Source organism: Gavia stellata, chromosome 39 (genome assembly GCF_030936135.1).
Source record: "Gavia stellata isolate bGavSte3 chromosome 39, bGavSte3.hap2, whole genome shotgun sequence".
Classification (NCBI taxonomy): Eukaryota; Metazoa; Chordata; class Aves; order Gaviiformes; family Gaviidae; genus Gavia; species Gavia stellata.
Window position 1 is genome coordinate 194536 of NC_082632.1, and position 17925 is coordinate 212460.

Here is a 17925-nt window from a genome sequence, read left to right on the forward strand (position 1 = left end):
GTATTTCTGCCCCACAGACCGGTATTTCTGCACCATAGATGGGTATTTAGATGGGGAGGGGGCATTTCTGCCCCATAGATGGGTATTTCTGCCCCATAGGTGGGTATTTCGATGGGGAGGGGGTATTTCTGCCCCATAGACAGGTATTTCTGCCCCATAGGTGGGTATTTAGATGGGGAGGGGGTATTTCTGCCCCATAAACAGGTATTTCTGCCCCACAGACCGGTATTTCTGCCCCATAGGTGGGTATTTAGATGGGGAGGGGGTATTTCTGCCCCATAAACAGGTATTTCTGCCCCACAGACCGGTATTTCTGCCCCATAGGTGGGTATTTAGATGGGGAGGGGGTATTTCTGCCCCATAGACTGGTATTTCTGCCCCATAGGTGGGTATTTAGATGGGGAAGGGGTATTTCTGCCCCATAAACAGGTATTTCTGCCCCATAGACGGGTATTTAGATGGGGAGGGGGTATTTAGATGGGGAGGGGGTATTTCTGCCCCACAGAGGGGTATTTACACCCCTCGAGGGGGGGAATTTGCGCCCTGGGCCGGGAGGGGAGGAATTGAATTCAGCGCCGGGGGCATCACGGAGGCCTCACAGAAGCCATAAAAGTGGCGGCTGCAGCGCGAGTCTGAGAGGAGGAGGAGGAGGAGGAGGAAGGGCGGGAGGAGGAGGAGGAGGAGGAGGAGGAGGAGGCGGCGGCGCGGGAGGAAGGGCGGCGGCGGGCGCTACGGCAGGGGCGGCCCGTTGACGCCGGGGTGGTAGAAGGCACAGTTGTTCTCGTACCTGCAGCTGCCCTTCAGCATGAAGTGGCGACAGACGGCGCGGCTCGACATGTCTGCGTGAGAGAAAAGGGGGGGGGAAGGCGCGTCAGGCGCCGGCGCCCCGGCCCCACGGCGGCCCCACGGCGGCCCCACGGCGGCAGCTCTGGGAGAAGTGGGTTGGGGGGGGGGGGGAGAGGGGAGTGGGGTGGGGAGGGAAATGGGGAGGGGGGTGTGGGGACACACACACAGAGGGGGGATCGGCTCCCGGCTTCGCTTGAAGGGGGAGTGGGGCAGCCGTGGGGCAGCAGTGGGCCCCACGGCGAAGCCCACCGGCCTGGCCCTAAGAGGTGGTGGGGAGTGGGTGCGTCTATGGGGCTGGGCCCCCTGCTATGGGGCAGCGGGGGAGCCCCGCAGCACCGCCATCTCTGTCCTAACTCTGGCTGAGTCTATGGGGCTGGCTCTGGCTGTGGGGATGAGCCCCATAGCGCCCCAATCCCTGTCCTGATGCCAGCTGTGGGGTGGCTGCACCTATGGGGCTGGCTCTGGCCGTGGGGATGAGCCCCATAGCGCCCCAATTCCTGCCCTACAGCCTGCTGTGGGGCGGCCGCGTCCCCTATGGGGCGGCTGCGAGCCCCATGACACCCTGACCCCTGCCCTGTCGCCTGGCTGTGGGGCTGGGCTGGTCCCTCTACACGGCCGTGGGGCAGCTGTGGGGCAGCGACAGACCCCCCACGGCACTTGAGCCCTGCCTTAGGAGCTGGGCTGGTCCCTCTGCGCGGCCGTGGGGCAGCCCCATAGATGCTGAGCTCTTCCTTGCCCCCCCGGCTCTGTGCTGGAGCAGCTGTGGGGCAGAACACCCGGGGCCCGGCCCTGCCACGCTGTGGGGCAGCTGTGGGGTGCCAAGGCAGCTCCCAGCATGCCCTGCGGCCTGTTCTAGAGCTGGACTCCAACTCCCAGCGTGCCCTGCTGTGTGTTCTAGAGCCGGGCTGAGCTCCCATTGTGCCCTGCGGCCTGTTCTAGAGCCGGGGTGGAGCTCCCAGCGTGCCCCGCTGCCTGTTCTAGAGCCGGGCTGAGCTCCCAGTGTGCCCCGCTGCCTGTTCTAGAGCCGGGCTGAGCTCCCCGTGTGCTCTGCTGTGTGTTCTAGAGCCGAGGTTGAGCCCCCAGCATGCCCCACTGCCTGTTCTAGAGCCCTGTTCTAGAGCCGGGCTGAGCTCCCAGCATGCCCTGTGTGTTCTAGAGCTGGGTTTAGCTCCCAGTGTGCCCTGCCGTGTGTTCTAGAGCTGGGCTCCAACGCCCAGCATGCCCCACTGCCTGTTCTAGAGCTGGGTTGAGCTCCCACCATGCCCTGCTGCCTGTTCTAGAGCCGGGCTGAGCTCCCAGCACACCCTGCTGTGTGTTCTAGAGCCCACTGCCTGTTCTGGAGCCGGGTTGCACTCCCAGCACGCCCGCTGCGTGTTCTAGAGCCGGGTTCAGCTTCCAGCACCCCTGCTGTGTGTTCTAGAGGCCGGTGTGTCCGCTGCCTGTTCTAGAGCTGGGTTGCACTCCCGGTGTGCTCCACTGCCTGTTCTAGAGCCGGGCTGAGCTCCCAGCACGCCCTGCTCTGTGTTCTAGAGCCCGGCACACCCACTGCGTGTTCTAGAGCTGGGTTGCCTCCTGGCGTGCCCACTGTGTGTTCTAGAGCCAGGCTGAGCTCCGAGCACACCCTGTGTGTTCTAGAGCTGGGTTTAGCTCCCAGTGGGCCCTGCTGTGTGTTCTAGAGCTAGGCTCCAACTCCCAGCATGCCCCACAGCCTGTTCTAGAGCTGGGTTTAGCTCCCAGCATGTCCTGTGGCCTGTTCCAGAGCTGGGCTCCAACTCCCGCCCGTTCTAGAGCTGGGTTGAGCTCCCAGCATGCCCTGCTGTGTGTTCTAGAGCCCATTGCCTGTTCTAGAGCTGGGCTGAGCTCCCAGCATGCCCTGCTGTGTGTTCTAGAGCCCAGTGTGCCCCACGGCCTGTTCTCGAGCCGGGCTGACCTCCCAGCACGCCCTGCTGTGTGTTCTAGAGCCTGCTGCCTGTTCTAGAGCCGGGTTGCGCTCCCAGTGTGCCCCGCTGTGCATTCTAGAGCCCGGCGTGCCCCACGGCCTGTTCTCGAGCCGGGCTGACCTCCCAGCACGCCCTGCTGTGTGTTCTAGAGCCCACTGCCTGTTCTAGAGCCGGGTTGCGCTCCTGGCACGCCCTACTGTGCGTTCTAGAGCCCGGCGTGCCCCACGGCCTGTTCTAGAGCCGGGCTGAGCACCCGGCGTGCCCCACGGCCCCGCCCCACAGCTGCCCTGCGGCCCGGGGGGGGTTCCCTCTCTCCCAGCACGCCCCGCGGCCGCCGCGGAGGGGAGGGGGGGGGTTCTCCTCTGCCCCCCGCCCCGCCCTAGAGCCCCATGGGGGGCCGGCGCCAGTCGGGGCCTCGCCCCCAGGGCCCGGGGGGCTCGAGGGGCTGGAGGGGGTGGGGGGGGGGCTCCCCCCCCCGCCACCGGGGCAGGAAGGGCGGGGGGGGCGGGGGCGGGGAGGGGGCACCCACGGGCCCCTCCCAGCCGGGGCCGGGCCCCCCCCAGAGCCAGGCCCCACAGCCGCCGCCCCCCCCCCCCTCGCGAGGGAGGCGCCGGGGGGGGCCCTCCCCCCCCCCCGCATTTACCTCCTCCGTGGCCTCCGCCGTGGCCCCGGGGGTGTTCGCCGGGGTGGCCTCTGCCGTGCTCGCCGTGGCTACCGGGGGGCCCCCCCCTTGCGCCGCCGCCGCCATTTGGGGGGCCCCCGTTGCGCCCCCCCCCCTCCTCCACCGCCGCCGCGGCATCGGTACGGGGGTTCGGCACCGCTACGGCCGCGGGGGCGGTGAAAGGGGCCCCCCCCCGCGCATGCCGCCGCCGCCGCCGCCGCCGCCGTGGGGGCCACCTCGTAGGGTCCCCCCCCCTTCCGGCGTCTCCCAAAAATCGCCGCCGCCGCCGCCGCCGCGTTGTGGGGGGGGCGGCCCTAAAAGTCGGGGGCCGCCTGGGATCCCCGGGCCTGGGGGGAGGCCGGGTCCCCCCCCGCCGCCTCCGTGGGGTCCTGTGGGGGGGGAGAGAGAGAGAGAAAATAGGGGGTGAGGAGGGGGTGCGGGTGACACCCCCGCGTCACCGCCGCTGTCCCCCCCCCCGGGGTGTCACTTACCCGGCATGGGCCCCCCCGGCGGGAAGTGCTGCATGGCCTTGGGGCCGGGCGGGAAGCCGTTGGCCATGGGGCCGGGGCCCAGCAAGCCGTGGGGCACTGTGGGGAGGAAAAGGGGGGGGCGGTTAGGAAAAGGGGGGACCCCCGGCCCCCCCAAAGCCCCCCCCCCCCCAAGTCACCGTGTCCCCAACTGCCAAGTAGGGGACGGGGGCTGTGTCCCCCGCCCCGTGTCTCCATAAGCGGGGGGGTGTCCCCAATTTTAAGGGGGGTGGCGTGTCCCTAAGTGGACCCCCCCCAAGTGTCACCCCAGAGGGACGCGGGGTCCCCAGGGGCGCCCAGAGTGTGTCCCCAAATTAAGGGGAACCCCAGTGCCGCGCCCCCCCCCCATGTCACCCTGGAGGACACAGGGTCCCCAAGAGCGCCCAGATAATGTCCCCAAAGCCAGGGGGGGCCCAAAACCCCCCAGAGGGGGACACAGGGTCCCCAACCGTCCCCAGATCGTGTCCCCAAACCAAAGGGACCCCCAATACCCCCCCCCATCACCCCCAGAGGGGGACACGGGGTCCCCAGGTGCCACCCAGGCAATGTCCCCAAGCTGAGGGGACACAGCTCCCCCTCCACGTCACCTCCCACCAGAGAGGGGACAGGTCCCCAGGCTGAGGGGACCCCAACGTCCCCCCCGCCGTGTCCCCAAACCCAGGGGACACCCGTGTCACCCCTCGGGGTGGGGGGGACAGGTCCCCAGCAGCGCTTAAAGCACATCCCCACTTCAAGGGGACCCCCCGTCACGTCACCCCCCGGCACAGGGGACACGTTGCTGGCAGTGCCCCAGCCCACAAGGACAGTTGGGGACACGTGTCACACGTCCCCAACCCACAGTGACACCCCCCCCCCCCCCAAAAAAAGTGCCCCCGTGTCCCCTCAGGGATGGGGGGTGATGCCCAGAGGACCCCGGTGTCACCCCAAGCTGAGGGGACACCCCCCCCACAGTGTCACCCCAGGCCACAGCCCAGAGCGTGTCCCCAAATTGAGGGGACCCCCAGGAGTGGGGACAGGGTCCCTGGCATGTCCCCGAGCTGAGCGGACCCCACGTCACCCTGAGGCGGGGGACAGAGTCCCCAAAACTGCCTGGAGCATGTCCCCAAGCTGAGGGGACCCCCATGTCACACCGGGGCAGGGGACAGTGTCACCAAGTGTGTCCCCAAGTCAGGAGCACCCCGACATCCCCATCACGGTGCTGCAGTGTCCCCAACTGTGTCCCCAGCATGTCCCCAAGCCAAGATCACCCCTATGTCCCCACGGGGGCAGGGGACAGTGTCACCAAGTGTGTCCCCAAGCCAAAAGCACCCCTAATTCCCTGCCAGGGCACTGGGCAGTGTCCCCAGCTGTGTCCCCATCGTGTCCCCAAGCCGAGGCCAGCCCCATGTCCCCGCTGGGGCACCGTACAGTGTCCCCAGCTGTCCCCTGAGCGTGTCCCCAAGCTAAGGGCACCCTTATGTCCCTGCCAGGGCACCCGACAGTGTCCCCAGCTGTGTCCTGACCATGTCCCCAAGCCAAAGGCAGCCCCATGTCCCCGCTGGGGCAGGGGACAGTGTCACCAAGCGTGTCCCCAAGCCAAAAGCACCCCCACATCCTTCCTGGGGCAGGGGACAGTGTCCCCAACAATGTCCCGGTCGTGTCCCCAAGCTGAAAACACCCTGTACGTCCCTGCCTGGGCACTGGACAGTGTCCCCAACTGTGTCCCCAGCATGTCCCCAAGCCAAGGGCACCCTTATGACCCCGCTGAGGCAGGAGACAGTGTCCCCAAGTGTGTCCCCAAGCCAAGAGCACCCCGACATCCCCGTCAGGGTGCTGCACAGTGTCCCCAACTGTGTCCCCAAGCCAAGGGCTGCCCCATGTCCCTCCTGAGAGAGAGGACAGTGTCCCCAGGTGTGTCCCCAAGCCAAGGGCTGCCCCGTGTCCCCGCTGGGGCACTGTATAGTGTCCCCAACTGTGTCCCCAGCATGTCCCCACGTCAAGGACGCCCCTATGTCCCCGCTGGGGCAGGGGAGAGTGTCCCCGAGCGCGTCCCCAAGCCAAGAGCACCCCGACATCCCCGCCAGGGTGCCGCCGTGTCCCCAGCTGTGCCCTGCTCGTGTCCCCAAGCCAAGGGCTGTCCCACGCTCCCCGCTGGGGCAGGGGACAGCGTCCCCAAGCGTGTCCCCAAGCCGAGAGCACCCCTACGCCCCCCCCTGCCCCACTGAGGCACAAACCAGGGGCCTGGCAGCCCCCCACACCCCTCCCCACGCTGCCACCCCCCCCCACGGGTGACAGGGTGTCCCCTCCCCGGCTCCCCGACGTCCCCCGCTCACCTCCGCTCGGCCCCGGCGGCTGAGCCTGCAGATTTCCCAACAAATGTTTGATTTTATCCGAATAATCCGGTTGTTTCATCAATTCCTCCGCTTTGTGGGTGCTGGGCCCACCCTGAGGGGGGGGAGGACAGAGAGTGAGCGCTGGGGGAGGGGGAAAAAAAGGGGGTACCCCCTTCCCCTCCCCCGCAGCGCCGCCGCCGCCCCCCCCCTTTGTGTCACCCCGTTACGGGGGGGTCTGTGCTGGGGAGGAGGGAGGGGCCGGTTACCATGATGGAGGTGAGGATCTCCTGCATGTTGATGGGGGCGGCGGGCGCCGGTCCCTGGGGGCTTTTACCGGCCCCCACGCTCCCCATCAGGTTGGCCAGCACCGGGGGGAGCTTGGCACCGCCGGCACCGCCGCCGGCATCCGGGGAGGGCGAGGCGGCGCCGGTTTCCAATCCTTCGGGATAGGCGACCTCCTCGGCGGAGCAGTCCTGGGGAGGGCAGAGATAGGGGTGAGGGGCGGGGGGCTGCGCTATTTTTTGGGGGTGGGGGGGGGTGGGGGGGGGGCTATGGCGGCGTGGCACGGCGCGGTCCGGCACGGCGTCGGCGCTTACCTCGTCCAGCGGGATCAGTTTGGGCGGCAGCGGTTCGTAGGATTCCGGATCGGGTTCGTGGGGGCTGTCTGGGACGCTGGTTGGGGAGGGAGGTGGGGAGGGGGGAAGGAAAAAGGGGGGGTCAGAGGTCGGTGGATCACTGGGATCCGGTGCTGTTGTGCCCCTCCCAGGGGATCCACAGGGATCTGGACCCCCAAGAGCTCCCCCCCACCGACTCTAGATCCTCAAATCCTGGGTGTCATCCCCCCCAGACTCTGGATCCTCAGGGATCCTGTGTGTCCCATCCCCCAAAGACTCTAGATCCTCAAATCCTGGGTGTCATCCCCCCCAGACTCTGGATCCTCAGGGATCCTGTGTGTCCCATCCCCCAAAGACTTTGGATCCTCAGGGATCCTGTGTGTGTGTGTCCCCAGACTCTGGATCCTCAGGGATCCTGTGTTTCCCCCCCAACCAAGACTTTGGATCCTCAGGGATCCTGTGTGTGTCCCCCCCCAGACTTTGGATTCTCAGGGATCCTGTGTTTCCCCCCCAACCAAGACTTTGGATCCTCAGGGATCCTGTGTGTCACCCCCACCAAAGACTTTGGATCCTCAGGGATCCTGTGTGTTCCGTCCCCCAAAGACTTTGGATCCTCAGGGATCCTGTGTGTCCCAACCACCAAAGACTCTGGATCCTCAGGGATCCTGTGTGTCCCGTCCCCCAAAGACTTTGGATCCTCAGGGATCCTGTGTGTGTCCCCGCCCCGACTCTGGATCCTCAGGGATCCTGTGTGTCCCGTCCCCCAAAAGACTTTGGATCCTCAGGGATCCTGTGTGTCCCCCCCACCAAGACTCTGGATCCTCAGGGATCCTATAGGCTCCAAAATGCTCCTCCTGGCGCCAGATCCTTGGGGATCCCGGGAGATTCAGGCCCCAACAATCTGCTCCCACCACCTGACTTTGGATCTGTGGGGAGCTCAGTCCCAAAAACCTCCCTATTAGTTCTGGATCCTCACAGATCCCTGGGGAACTGGGCCCCCAAACCCTCACTCCCCGACTCTGGATCCTCAGGGATCCCAGGGGATGTGGGCTCTGAAAACCTACCCCCTGGCTCTGGATCCTCACAGATCCCAGGGGGTCCAAGCCCTGAAAACCTCTCCCCTCCCCTGGCTCTGGATCCTCACAGATCCCAGGGGGTCCGAGCCCTGAAAACCTCTCCCCTCCCCTGGCTCTGGATCCTCACAGATCCCAGGGGATCCGAGCCCTGAAAACCTCTCCCCTCCCCTGGCTCTGGATCCTCACAGATCCCAGGGGATCTGAGCCCTGAAAACCTCTCCCCTCCCCTGGCTCTGGATCCTCACAGATCCCAGGGGATCTGAGCCCTGAAAACCTCTCCCCTCCCCTGGCTCTGGATCCTCACAGATCCCAGGGGGTCCGAGCCCTGAAAACCTCTCCCCTCCCCTGGCTCTGGATCCTCACAGATCCCAGGGGGTCCGAGCCCTGAAAACCTCTCCCCTCCCCTGGCTCCGGATCATCGGGGATCTGGGCTCCAAAAACCTTCCCTCTGCCTCGGGATCCTCACTGATCCCAAGGGATCTGGGCCCCCAAAAGCCTTCCCTCCAACTCTGGACCCTCTAAGATGCCACGGAATCTGGGCCCCGACCCCCCTCAGCTCTGGATCCTCAGGAATCCCAGGGGATCTGGGCCCCGAAAACCTCCCCTACGGCTCTGGATTCTCAGGGATCCTGGAAGACTTGGGCCCCAGCAATGAGCTCCCGCTTTCAGATCCCTGAAGGTCCCAAAGGATCTGGGCTCCAGCAACCTTTCCCCGGGCTCTAGATCCACAGAGATCCCAGGAGGATCCAGACTCCGGCACAGTCTCTGCCCAGCCCCTGGATCCCTACAGATCCTCGGGCCAGGGGCAATCGAGCCTCTGACCCTGTTAATCCCAGGGGAACCCGGGCTCCCACAACTCCCACCCATGAGGTTGTACAGCTCCTGCCCAGCCTCCAGCAGCAGATCCACAGGGATCCTGAGGACACCCAGCTCTGGATCCCGAGGGATCTCCGGGATCTGAGCTCCAGACACATCCCACAACCCCTGGGTGCAAGGATCCTTAAAGCCGCACCATGAAGATGCCTCACACATGATGCACCCGATCCCTAGGAATCCCCCGAGCCCGCTGGGTGGATCCAGAGGATCTGGGCTCCCCCCAGGCTGTGGATCCTCAGGGATCCAGGAAGATCCCAGCTCCATCACCTTACCACAGCCCACACGCCATCTCCACCCAGGATGCCTCTGTGGAGCCTCACCCCAGGAAGTATCAATCCCATTAATCCCGGGGAGGGGGATCAGGGTGCCGGGGATCCCGCCCCGCCCTGATCCAAGGGATTGGCTGGGGCGATCCACTTCCCAAACGGATGGAAAGTGGGGGGGGATTCGGGCAGCTCCTTGCAAGGAGAGGGGAAATCCACGGTTCTGAGTCCGCTATCAAGAGCGGGCTCTTCCCTGAGCTGGGCTGACAGGGGATTCCCAGGGGATCTACTCACCTCTCCTTGGACAGAAAGATCTCCTGCAAGATCCCTTTCTCCCTCTCGGCCTGAGTGAAGCGTTCCCGGCTGCCGCTGCCCGGCACCACGAGGGGAGCGGGGAGATCCAGGAGCTTGGGATAAAGCCAGGGCACCTTCTCCTCCATGGTGTCGTGGCTGAGGCGCCGGGCCGTCTCGAAGGCGTGGCGATCCATCAGCATCTCCCGCTTGGCCGCTTCCCCAAAATCCTTGATCTTGTTGACGTTGACTGCCGGGAGGGGAAACGGACAACAGCGTCAACCCCAGAAGTTTGGGGACACTGAGGTGGCGGTGGAGGGGACACGCAGATACGCGGGGAAGGGACGGGGCTCACCTCGTTCGGTCTCGTCCAGTTCGAAGTAGAAGTATTCGCGGAGTTTGCTCTCCTCCGGCCAACTCACCGTTTTCTTTTTCCGCCCTTTTTTGGTGAGCTGGCCGCTTTCCGGCGGGTTTTCGCTGGCTTTGCCGTCACCGCTCGCCTCCGCCGAGCCTGCGGGAGGAACCAGGAGGGGCTCAGCACCCATATTAAACCCCCCACCACCACCCATGGTTCTCCCCCTTCCTTGTCACCCCCCCCGACTTACAGGTCTCCATCGGTTCCGGCACTTCCACGGCCGGTACCGGTGTGCCGGGTCGATCCGTCTCCATCGGCTCCGAGGCGGCAGCAGGCTCCGGGGAGGAAGGTTTGGCGGAGCTGGCTTCAGGAGCCGGCTTCCCCTCGAAGGGGCTGGGCTGCAGGGAGAGAGAAGAGGGTGGTTATTATTGGGGGGGGGGTCTCGACAAGGAGGGGACCCCAATATCCGGGGACGGAACCCCAATATCCGGGGAGACTCCTCACCTTGGCCGCCGTGGGGGACAAGACCTTCTTCTTCTTCTTAATCTTGATGCCGGGGATGGGAGCGGAGTTGAGGGCGTCGAGGAAGCCGAGCCCTTCCATGGCTGCGGGAAGGAGGGGAGGTGTCACCCAAAACCCCCCAAATTGTCCCCAAAAAGGCAGCGAAGGGTCCCCCAAAAAGGCACCAAAAGGGCGCCAAATTGTCCTCCAAAAATTGTCCCCAAAAAGGCCCCCAGGTGTCCCTCAAAAAGGGACTCAAAGTGTCCCCAAAAAGGCACCCAAATCATCCCCAAAACGGCACCCAGGTGTCACCCAAAACCACCCAAACTGTCCCCAAAAAGGCACCCAAAGCGTCCCCAAAAGAAGGCAAGTTGTCCCCAAAAAGGCACCCAAAGCGTCCGCAGATTGGCACCCATACCATCCCCAAAACAGCCCCCAAAGTGTCCCCAAAAAGGCACCCAGGTGTCACCCAAACCCACCCAATTTGTGCCCAAAAAGGGCACCCAAAGCGTCCCCAAAAACGGCCCCCGATTTGTCCCCAAAAAGGCACCCAAATTGTCCCCCCCACTCACGCTGGGGCGGGATGATCTTGACTTTGATCTCCTTGGTGGCGTTGGGCGCCGTGTTCAGGGGTTTGTATTTCTTCTCGGCAAGAGGAACGTCTCCGGGAAGGGAGGAGATGCTGCGGGAAAGGGAGGGAAGCAGGTCAGGCGCCGGGAAGGATCCCAAAAATGGCCTCCAGCCCCCCAAAATCAGCCCCAAGACGCTCAAAAGTGAGTTCGAGTGCCCCAAGAGCAGGTCCGAGGCCCTCAAAAGCAGCCTGAGACCCCCAAAAGCAGGTCCAAGACCCTCAAAAGCAGCCCGAGACCCTGAAAAGCTGCCCCAAGCCCCCCAAAAGCTGCCCCAAGCCCCCCAAAAGCTGCCCCAAGCCCCCCAAAAGCTGCCCCAAGCCCCCCAGCCCCACCCCCAGACTCACTTTTGCCTCTTTATGGGCATCGGTTTCAAATTGTATTTATCGGCAGTCGAAGAAGAGTTGATTTTCTTCACGGGCGCTAACGAAGGCGTCTCCATTTCCAGCCCTGTTTTGGCGGGGAGGGGGGAAACATTGTCAGTGTGTCCCCCTGCAGAATCCCACGAGTGACCGCAGCCCCTTAAATTCCCTAAAATCCCCCAAACCCCTCCGTCGCCCCACGGGACGGAAGGGGAATTACCGGTGGAGCGGAATTTGGCGTGGCTGGGAGCGGTGGTGCGCAGGGATTTGGGTTTCTCCCGCTTCTTCTCCGGCATCTCCTCGGTTTTAGCCTCGGTTTTGGCTTCTTGGGGTTTCTCCTGGACAGGCGTTTTGCTTTTGTTTTCTTCTTTCCGCTTCTTTTTATCCCGTTCTGGGGGAAAAAAAGACAGGAAAAGGGTGAGATGCTGCTGTTGGATTGAGGGGGGGGAAGAAGGAGGGGCACGGAACGGGGCTCACCGGTCGGCTGGGCGCTGCTCTGGGAGCGGATGACGCCCATCCAGTCGCTGACAAGGATGGAGGCGAGGCGGCGCAGCTCTGCAGGGAGAGAAGCGGTTAAGGGGGGGGATTTGGGGGGGGTTCAGGGGGTTTTGGGCGGTCTGAGGGATTTTGGGGGGGTCTGGGGGGGTGCTCACCTTCATCGTCGCTTGATTTGCTGAGCTGCTTCACCAGCTTGGCTGTGTTGTTCTGGAAAAGACGGAGAGCTGCGGTGAGCAGCAGCGTGTGGGGGGACAAAAGCTACCCCAGGTGGGGACAAAAGCCACCCTGGGGACCCAAAAATCACCCAGGGGGGGACAAAAGCCACCCTGGGGACCCAAAAATCACCCGGGGGGGGACAAAAGCCACCCTGGGGACCCAAAAATCACCCGGGGGGGGGACAAAAGCCACCCTGGGGACCCAAAAATCACCCGGGGGGGACACAAAAGCCACCCCAGGGAAACAAAAGTCATCTTGAGGGACACAAAAGCCACCCTGGGGGTCCCAAAAGCCACCTTGGGGGACCCAAATGCCACCCTGGGGCGGGGGGGGGGACACATGGTGGCCACCCCAACCTGTTTGAGGTGGTCGACGGTGAGGGGCAGGTGCTGCAGGGTGAGGAGGATCTGCTGCAGGAAGGGGACGTTGTTGGAGGCTTTGGAGCTGGTGAGCCACGTGTTGAGCAGCTTGTAACCCCCGATCCGGATAAATCTAGAGGAAAAAGAGGAAAAATCAATCAGGATCCGGCCAGGAGGGGGTGACCCCCCCAAATCCTGCTTGCCTGGACAGCCCTGGACCCCCCCCTCACTGCTCTTACTTAGCCAGGATGTCCTGCGCCCGCGTCTGCAGCAAGATATTCAAGTAGATGCAGCGACTCACCATCTTCTGCGAGTCCTTCATTAAGCTGGTTAACGAGAAACGAGGCGTCAGACCCCCCCCGCCGTGTCGCGGTGACATGGCGGGGGGGTGTCGGGGACATGGGGGACGTTTTGGGGACTCACTTGAAGATTTTGGTGATGCCCTCCGTGCTCTTGACCTCGCCATCGCGGCCCAGGAAGCAGTCCAAGCCCTTGAGGAGCTCCTTGGGGTCGATGGGGCCTGAGCCCATGGCAGAAAAGCCCTGGGGGGGGGACACAAAGGAGAGGGGGGGGTTAGGACAGCGGTGACAACCCTGTGTCCCCCTCAAGCCCTGTGTCACCCCCCCAAGCCCTGCCCCCCACCCCCCGACCCCAATTTTTGTCCCCTTTGAGAGGACGACAATGACAAACCCATCCCTGGAAACACTTTCGACCTCAGAAAGGGGGAAATCATCCCCAAAAATGCAGCTGTCCACAACTGGGGGGGGGAGAGGGGGGGTCTGAGGGACCCCAAGGGACACCGGGGGGGTTGTCACACCCCTCGCCGAGGTGACACAGCGGTGACAGAGTGGCCCCGGCTCATGTGTTTAACTGGCGCTGCCACCCCAGGGGACGGCGATTTCGGGCCACGCTGGGGACGCACTCCCCCCCCCAGGAACAGGGTGAGGGTACGGGGGGGGGGGGGGGGCACAGCACCCCCATTTTTAATCACACACCCCCCCCGCCCCCCCCCCCCCGAGTTTTACCCCAAGGGTTAATTAACAAGTCGGCGCTTAACGAGGCGCAGAGACCGAGGTGACGAACAGAAGGACACGGCGCGCTGGGAGAAGGGGACAGCGGTGACGGGGCAAGATTTGGGGGTGTCACCCCCCCCTCCCCAAATCCAGGACCGCAATTAAATCCACTAACGAATTAGCGCTGGCTATTAATTAGCAGGCTAATAATGAAGGCCAGCCACTGCTAACAACCAGACGCCCATCAGGTCCCTGACCCAAATCCAGCCCGACCGGCCCGAGGGGGGATTTCATCCTCCTGACGTCAACCGTCTTCTAATTACCGCTAATTAGAAGCTTCTCCGGCTTAATTACGCCCCGGTTTTGCTAACGAGGCGGAAAGGCAGCGGCTGCAAGGAGCTGGGCGGCTTTTTTTTTTTTTGGGGGGGGGGGACAGCCCCAAAATGCCACCAATTGGGGGGGGGGGGGGGCTGAAAAACACCCAAAATACCAATATGGGGGTGGGGAGCAGCACCCAGCCCCCTTTTCTCCTCACAGCGAGGACTTAACGAGCCAGGACTTCGTTAAGTGTGGTGTCCCCCCCCGCCAGGTTGATTAAAGGATACAGGCAGCCGAGGCCCCCCCCCGCCCCTTCTTGGGGGGGTATTTTTTTTGGGGGGGGGGGTCAACAAGCCAGGGACAAGCCACCCCTCTGAAAAGACACAAGAGCAAGTTAATCCGAGCACAAACCCCTCCAAAATATCCCCCCCTCGCAAAAAAAACCACAATTAAGGAGGGGGCAACTTTTTTTTACCCAAAATTGAGGGGTTTTAAGCACAAAAGTCCTTTGTAACCTTTGACCCGCCCACCATGACATGAGCCAAGACCTGACCTGCCGCCTGATGGGCTGGGGGGGGGACACAGGGTGTCCCCCCCCACCCTTGGGTGTCCCAGGGGTGCCCAGGCCACCGCTCGGGTGATGCGGGGGGGCCACAGCCCTGTCCCGGCTTGGGAGGGGGGTGTCTTTGTGCCCCCACCCAAAGGAATTTGGGGGTTTACTCCCCATTTTGCGGTTGCCCCCCCATTTCGGGGCGGGGGGGGGAATCATACAGAAGCAAACACCGACCCGACAGCCCCCGGCACCTCCGCGTTGGGGTGAAACCGCTCAAATACCACCCGGGGGGGGTTAAAGAGGTACGGGGGGGACCCCAAAAAGCACCGAGCCCTTCCCCAAGGGGGTAAATCACCTCTCGAGGGGGTAAATCACCTCTCGAGGGGGTGGGGGGCAAATCCACCCCCCCAAATTAAGGGGCGGGGGGGTCTTGGCCTAGTCCGGCCATGCCAGCAACCAGCCACGAGGCTGAGGAAGGCCTGCCCCCCCCCCGCCGCCACATTTTTCCACCGCTTTTGCTCATTTCTCCCCCCAAAACCAGTTTTTTGGGGGACAGAACCCCCATTTTCGGCGAGGGGGGGGTCACGCAGACCCCGAAACCGCGGGTGAAGGAGGGGGGGGGCTGCCCGCTGTGGCCCCACCCCACCCCAAGGGGAAATGCTATCACTGGAAAGAGCGCTGGGAAGAAAAAAGCTCTCCCCCCGCGTCCGCCAGGCTTGATTTGGGGGGGAATTAATAAAAAATTAATCATTTTATTAACAAAATTCCGTATTTCTTAAAAATTTCTCTGTTTTTAACCAAAGCCCTTCAGATTTGGGTGTCAAGTGTTTGGCTGGGGTGGGGGGAAAAGAATAGCTCCCGACCCAGCGCAGCATCCGCATGCACCGGGAGACGGATGGTAAAGAAAAAAAGGGGGATTTGGGATCTTTTTTTTTTAATTAAAAAATAGATAAAAATGAAGGTTGTGAAATGTAATTAAGACCAGAAAGGTTTTTTTGCTTACCCGGCGGGTTGCGGTTGTTCCCCTCCCTTTTGCTGAAGTAAAACCAAGTTCCCTTCGCTTCCTAAGCCTGCACCGCACACAGCACCTCCGCGCTGCCAAAACGGGGCAAATTCATTGAAAATCGGGAAAAAATAGAGGATTTTTGGGGTGCGCCCCCCCCAAAAAATGACATTTTTTTGGGGGGGTGAAGCCCAGTGATAGCATTTCCCTGTCACGATAAATTAAAGGTTATAAGTTGCTTGAGGACGCTGTTCCCCCACCACCACCTCCACAAAACCACCACCCAAACCCACCGGGGGGGTCCCCAAAAAAAAAAAAAGGGGGGGGGGGAAAGGGGGGGTAAAAATAAAAAAAATAAAAAAAAGGGCCTGTTTTTGGGAGGAAAAAGGGGATTTTTGGCACAACCTACAAAAGAAGCAGCGGCCCGCAGGGTCCTACTCTGTACGGCACCGGGATCCTGCAGACGAAAGCCGGAGGGGGGGGTACGGTTAGAGCAGGATTGGGGTGGGGGGGGTCAGGATAAATTGAGGGGGGGGGGAAGATATGGGGGGGCCCCAGGCCGGCGGCGCGGTGGGAGGGGTTTGCCGGCAGCCGGTTGCATCAGCCGCGGCCGGCGGCGAGGCCCAGGCGCCATTTAGAAGCCGAAAAAATAAACCAAAAAGGGGGGGTTGGGGGGGGGGGTTGGGGGGGTTTTTTGGGGGGGAGGGGGACACACACAAATATAAATATAACAAAATACCCCCCCAACCCCCCCGCCACCGCGCGACACCTACGCCAATTAAAACAGAACCATTAAATCCGCGTGGATTAAGGGGTTGGGGAACCCCCCCCTCAAACGCAAAGGGGCTGCGGAGCCCCCCCGCAACCCGGGGGGGGCCCCAACCTGTAACGAAATAAATAGCTATAAAAAAAAAAAAAGGGGGGAAAAAAGCAGGAAAAATGAGTTAAAAAAAAAAAAAGAAGACAAAAGAGCGGGCGAGCGGCCGCGCCATCTTGGCCCCGAAGCTCCCCGAGTCGGGTTTATTTTGGGGGGGGTATTTTGGGGTTTTTTTAAAGCCAACCCTGGTTTTTTTTGCTTGAAAAAGCAGGTTTTTGGGTAAACCTAAGCCTGCCTAGCAATCTTTATTGCTAGATTGCACCCCCCCCCTTTAACCACCCCCGCCATCCCCAACCTTCTTCCCCCCCCAGCATTTCTCTGCGCATAACAATCCTAAAATGGCACCTAAAAAATAAAAATATAACATAAATCATTCTTTCTTAACATTGAATTTCCCAAACTAACCCGGATTCGAGGAATTCTAACAGCCGCCCCGCAATCTTTATGTACAGATTGCTCGCTCGGGTCCCCAATTTCCGTCTCCCCCGCAAAAACCAAGCGATTTTGGGTATTTAATGGGTATTTTTTTGTTTTTTTTCCCTTTTGGTTTTTGCGTGGGAGCTCATGAACCCTCCGCCACCGGCTCCCACGTCTTTTTGACCAAAATACCCCGAATTTTGAAGGTTTAACCACCTCTTAGCAAAGCCTACGTCCTCGTCAAGCACACAGTTGGGGCTCTTCCTCCCATTATTTTCTCTCTTTGGTACAAATAAAGGGGTTTTGGGGTTTTTTTTTTTTCTTTTCTGAGGGGAATTCAGCTGGTTGAAAAGTCAACACTTACTATCCAATTATTTTTCTCGCCGACAGCGCTTCAAGGTTTGGATTTTGGCATTGGTGGTGTTATCAGAGCAAAAAAAGAATTGCTTTGTTTTTGGTCATGGCTTTAAAAAAATGCAGCAACTTTTTTTTTTCAGCTTGATGGGTTTTTTTTTTTGGAGGGGGAGTTTTGGTGGTTGGTTTTTTTTTTCCCTGAAGGGGTGGTTTTGTCGAGCTAAATGATGGAAAAAAAAAAGGAAAAAAAAAAGTTGCTTGGATTAAAAAATAAAAATAAGGGATTTTTGCCTTTGTTTTTTGGGGAAAGAAGAGGGAGAATATGTTTTTAAGTGGCAGTTTCCTTCGAGTTTGAAACGGCTTCCCAAGGACGGTCCAAAGGACGGAGGCTGCGATGGCGGCTCTTCCACGGCACCGGATGGGAGCGGGAAGGGGGGAAGAAAGCTTTTCTTCCCCCTTTTTTTTTGTTTTTTTTTGTTTGTTTTTTTTGTTTGTTTTGTTTTGTTTGTTTGTTTTTCTCGTGGTAAAGGCGACGGCGTCTCTCAAGAGCAACCAAACCTGGAGCGGGGAAAGGAAAAAAAAAAAAGGGGGAGGGTGGGGGGGGTGGGCATAATAAATAAAAAAAATAATGGAAAAAAAAATTAGAAGCAAAGAAGAAAGACACGAAATGATTAGCAGTCGTTATCCCCGGTGAGTTTAAAATTTTAAGGGGGGGGGTAAAAAAACCGAAAGAAAATCGCCCTTAGAGCGGGGGGTGGGGGGTGTATTTCTCCTCAGCTCTGAGGGGAAAGGAGAGGGCGGAGGGCCCCGTCCCCCCCCGGCGGGGCTGGGGAAGGGGGGGGACGCCATTTTCTCAAGGCAAAGGGACGCTGGCCCTACAAAAGGGCCCCCCCAGCGCCCAAAAAAGGGGGGAAATCCCCCCCCCACCTTCCAACCGCCGCCCGCCGCCCCGCCGGGCCCGCCGGAGCTCTCTACTCACCTCCACCCAGCCCTCAGAATGGCGGCGGTCGGCGCGGGCAGAGCCTTTTATACTCGGCTCCGCCCACAAGCCTCGCCCCGCCCCA

General features: G+C 61.4%; 1 protein-coding gene across 1 annotated transcript; it reads right to left on the minus strand.

Moving 5' to 3' along the window:
• Positions 1 to 729: 729 nt before the first annotated feature.
• On the minus strand, positions 730 to 16992 carry PPP1R10 (protein phosphatase 1 regulatory subunit 10). The gene is made up of 19 exons (XM_059833109.1): positions 16872 to 16992; positions 12750 to 12868; positions 12566 to 12652; positions 12324 to 12459; positions 11907 to 11958; positions 11731 to 11808; positions 11474 to 11644; positions 11239 to 11341; positions 10835 to 10944; positions 10266 to 10366; positions 10012 to 10159; positions 9762 to 9917; positions 9410 to 9656; positions 6883 to 6946; positions 6553 to 6759; positions 6325 to 6398; positions 3939 to 4036; positions 3795 to 3836; positions 730 to 839 (listed from the first exon to the last, which is right to left on the minus strand). The coding sequence occupies exons 2-19, from the start codon at positions 12854 to 12856 to the stop codon at positions 730 to 732; spliced, it is 2091 nt and encodes a 696-aa protein (XP_059689092.1). The 5' UTR covers positions 12857 to 12868; positions 16872 to 16992.
• Positions 16993 to 17925: the final 933 nt, after the last annotated feature.

Coding starts and splice junctions, on each gene's coding strand:
- PPP1R10 (XM_059833109.1), bottom strand. CDS start 12,856: ATGGGCTCAGGCCCCATCGACCCCAAGGAGCTCCTCAAGGGCTTGGAC. Junction 12,460..12,565: donor GCGCAGGACATCCTGGCTAA/GTAAGAGCAGTG, acceptor TTTTTCCTCTAG/ATTTATCCGGATCGGGGGTT. Junction 4,037..6,324: donor GATAAAATCAAACATTTGTT/GGGAAATCTGCA, acceptor TTTCCTCCCCAC/AGTGCCCCACGGCTTGCTGG.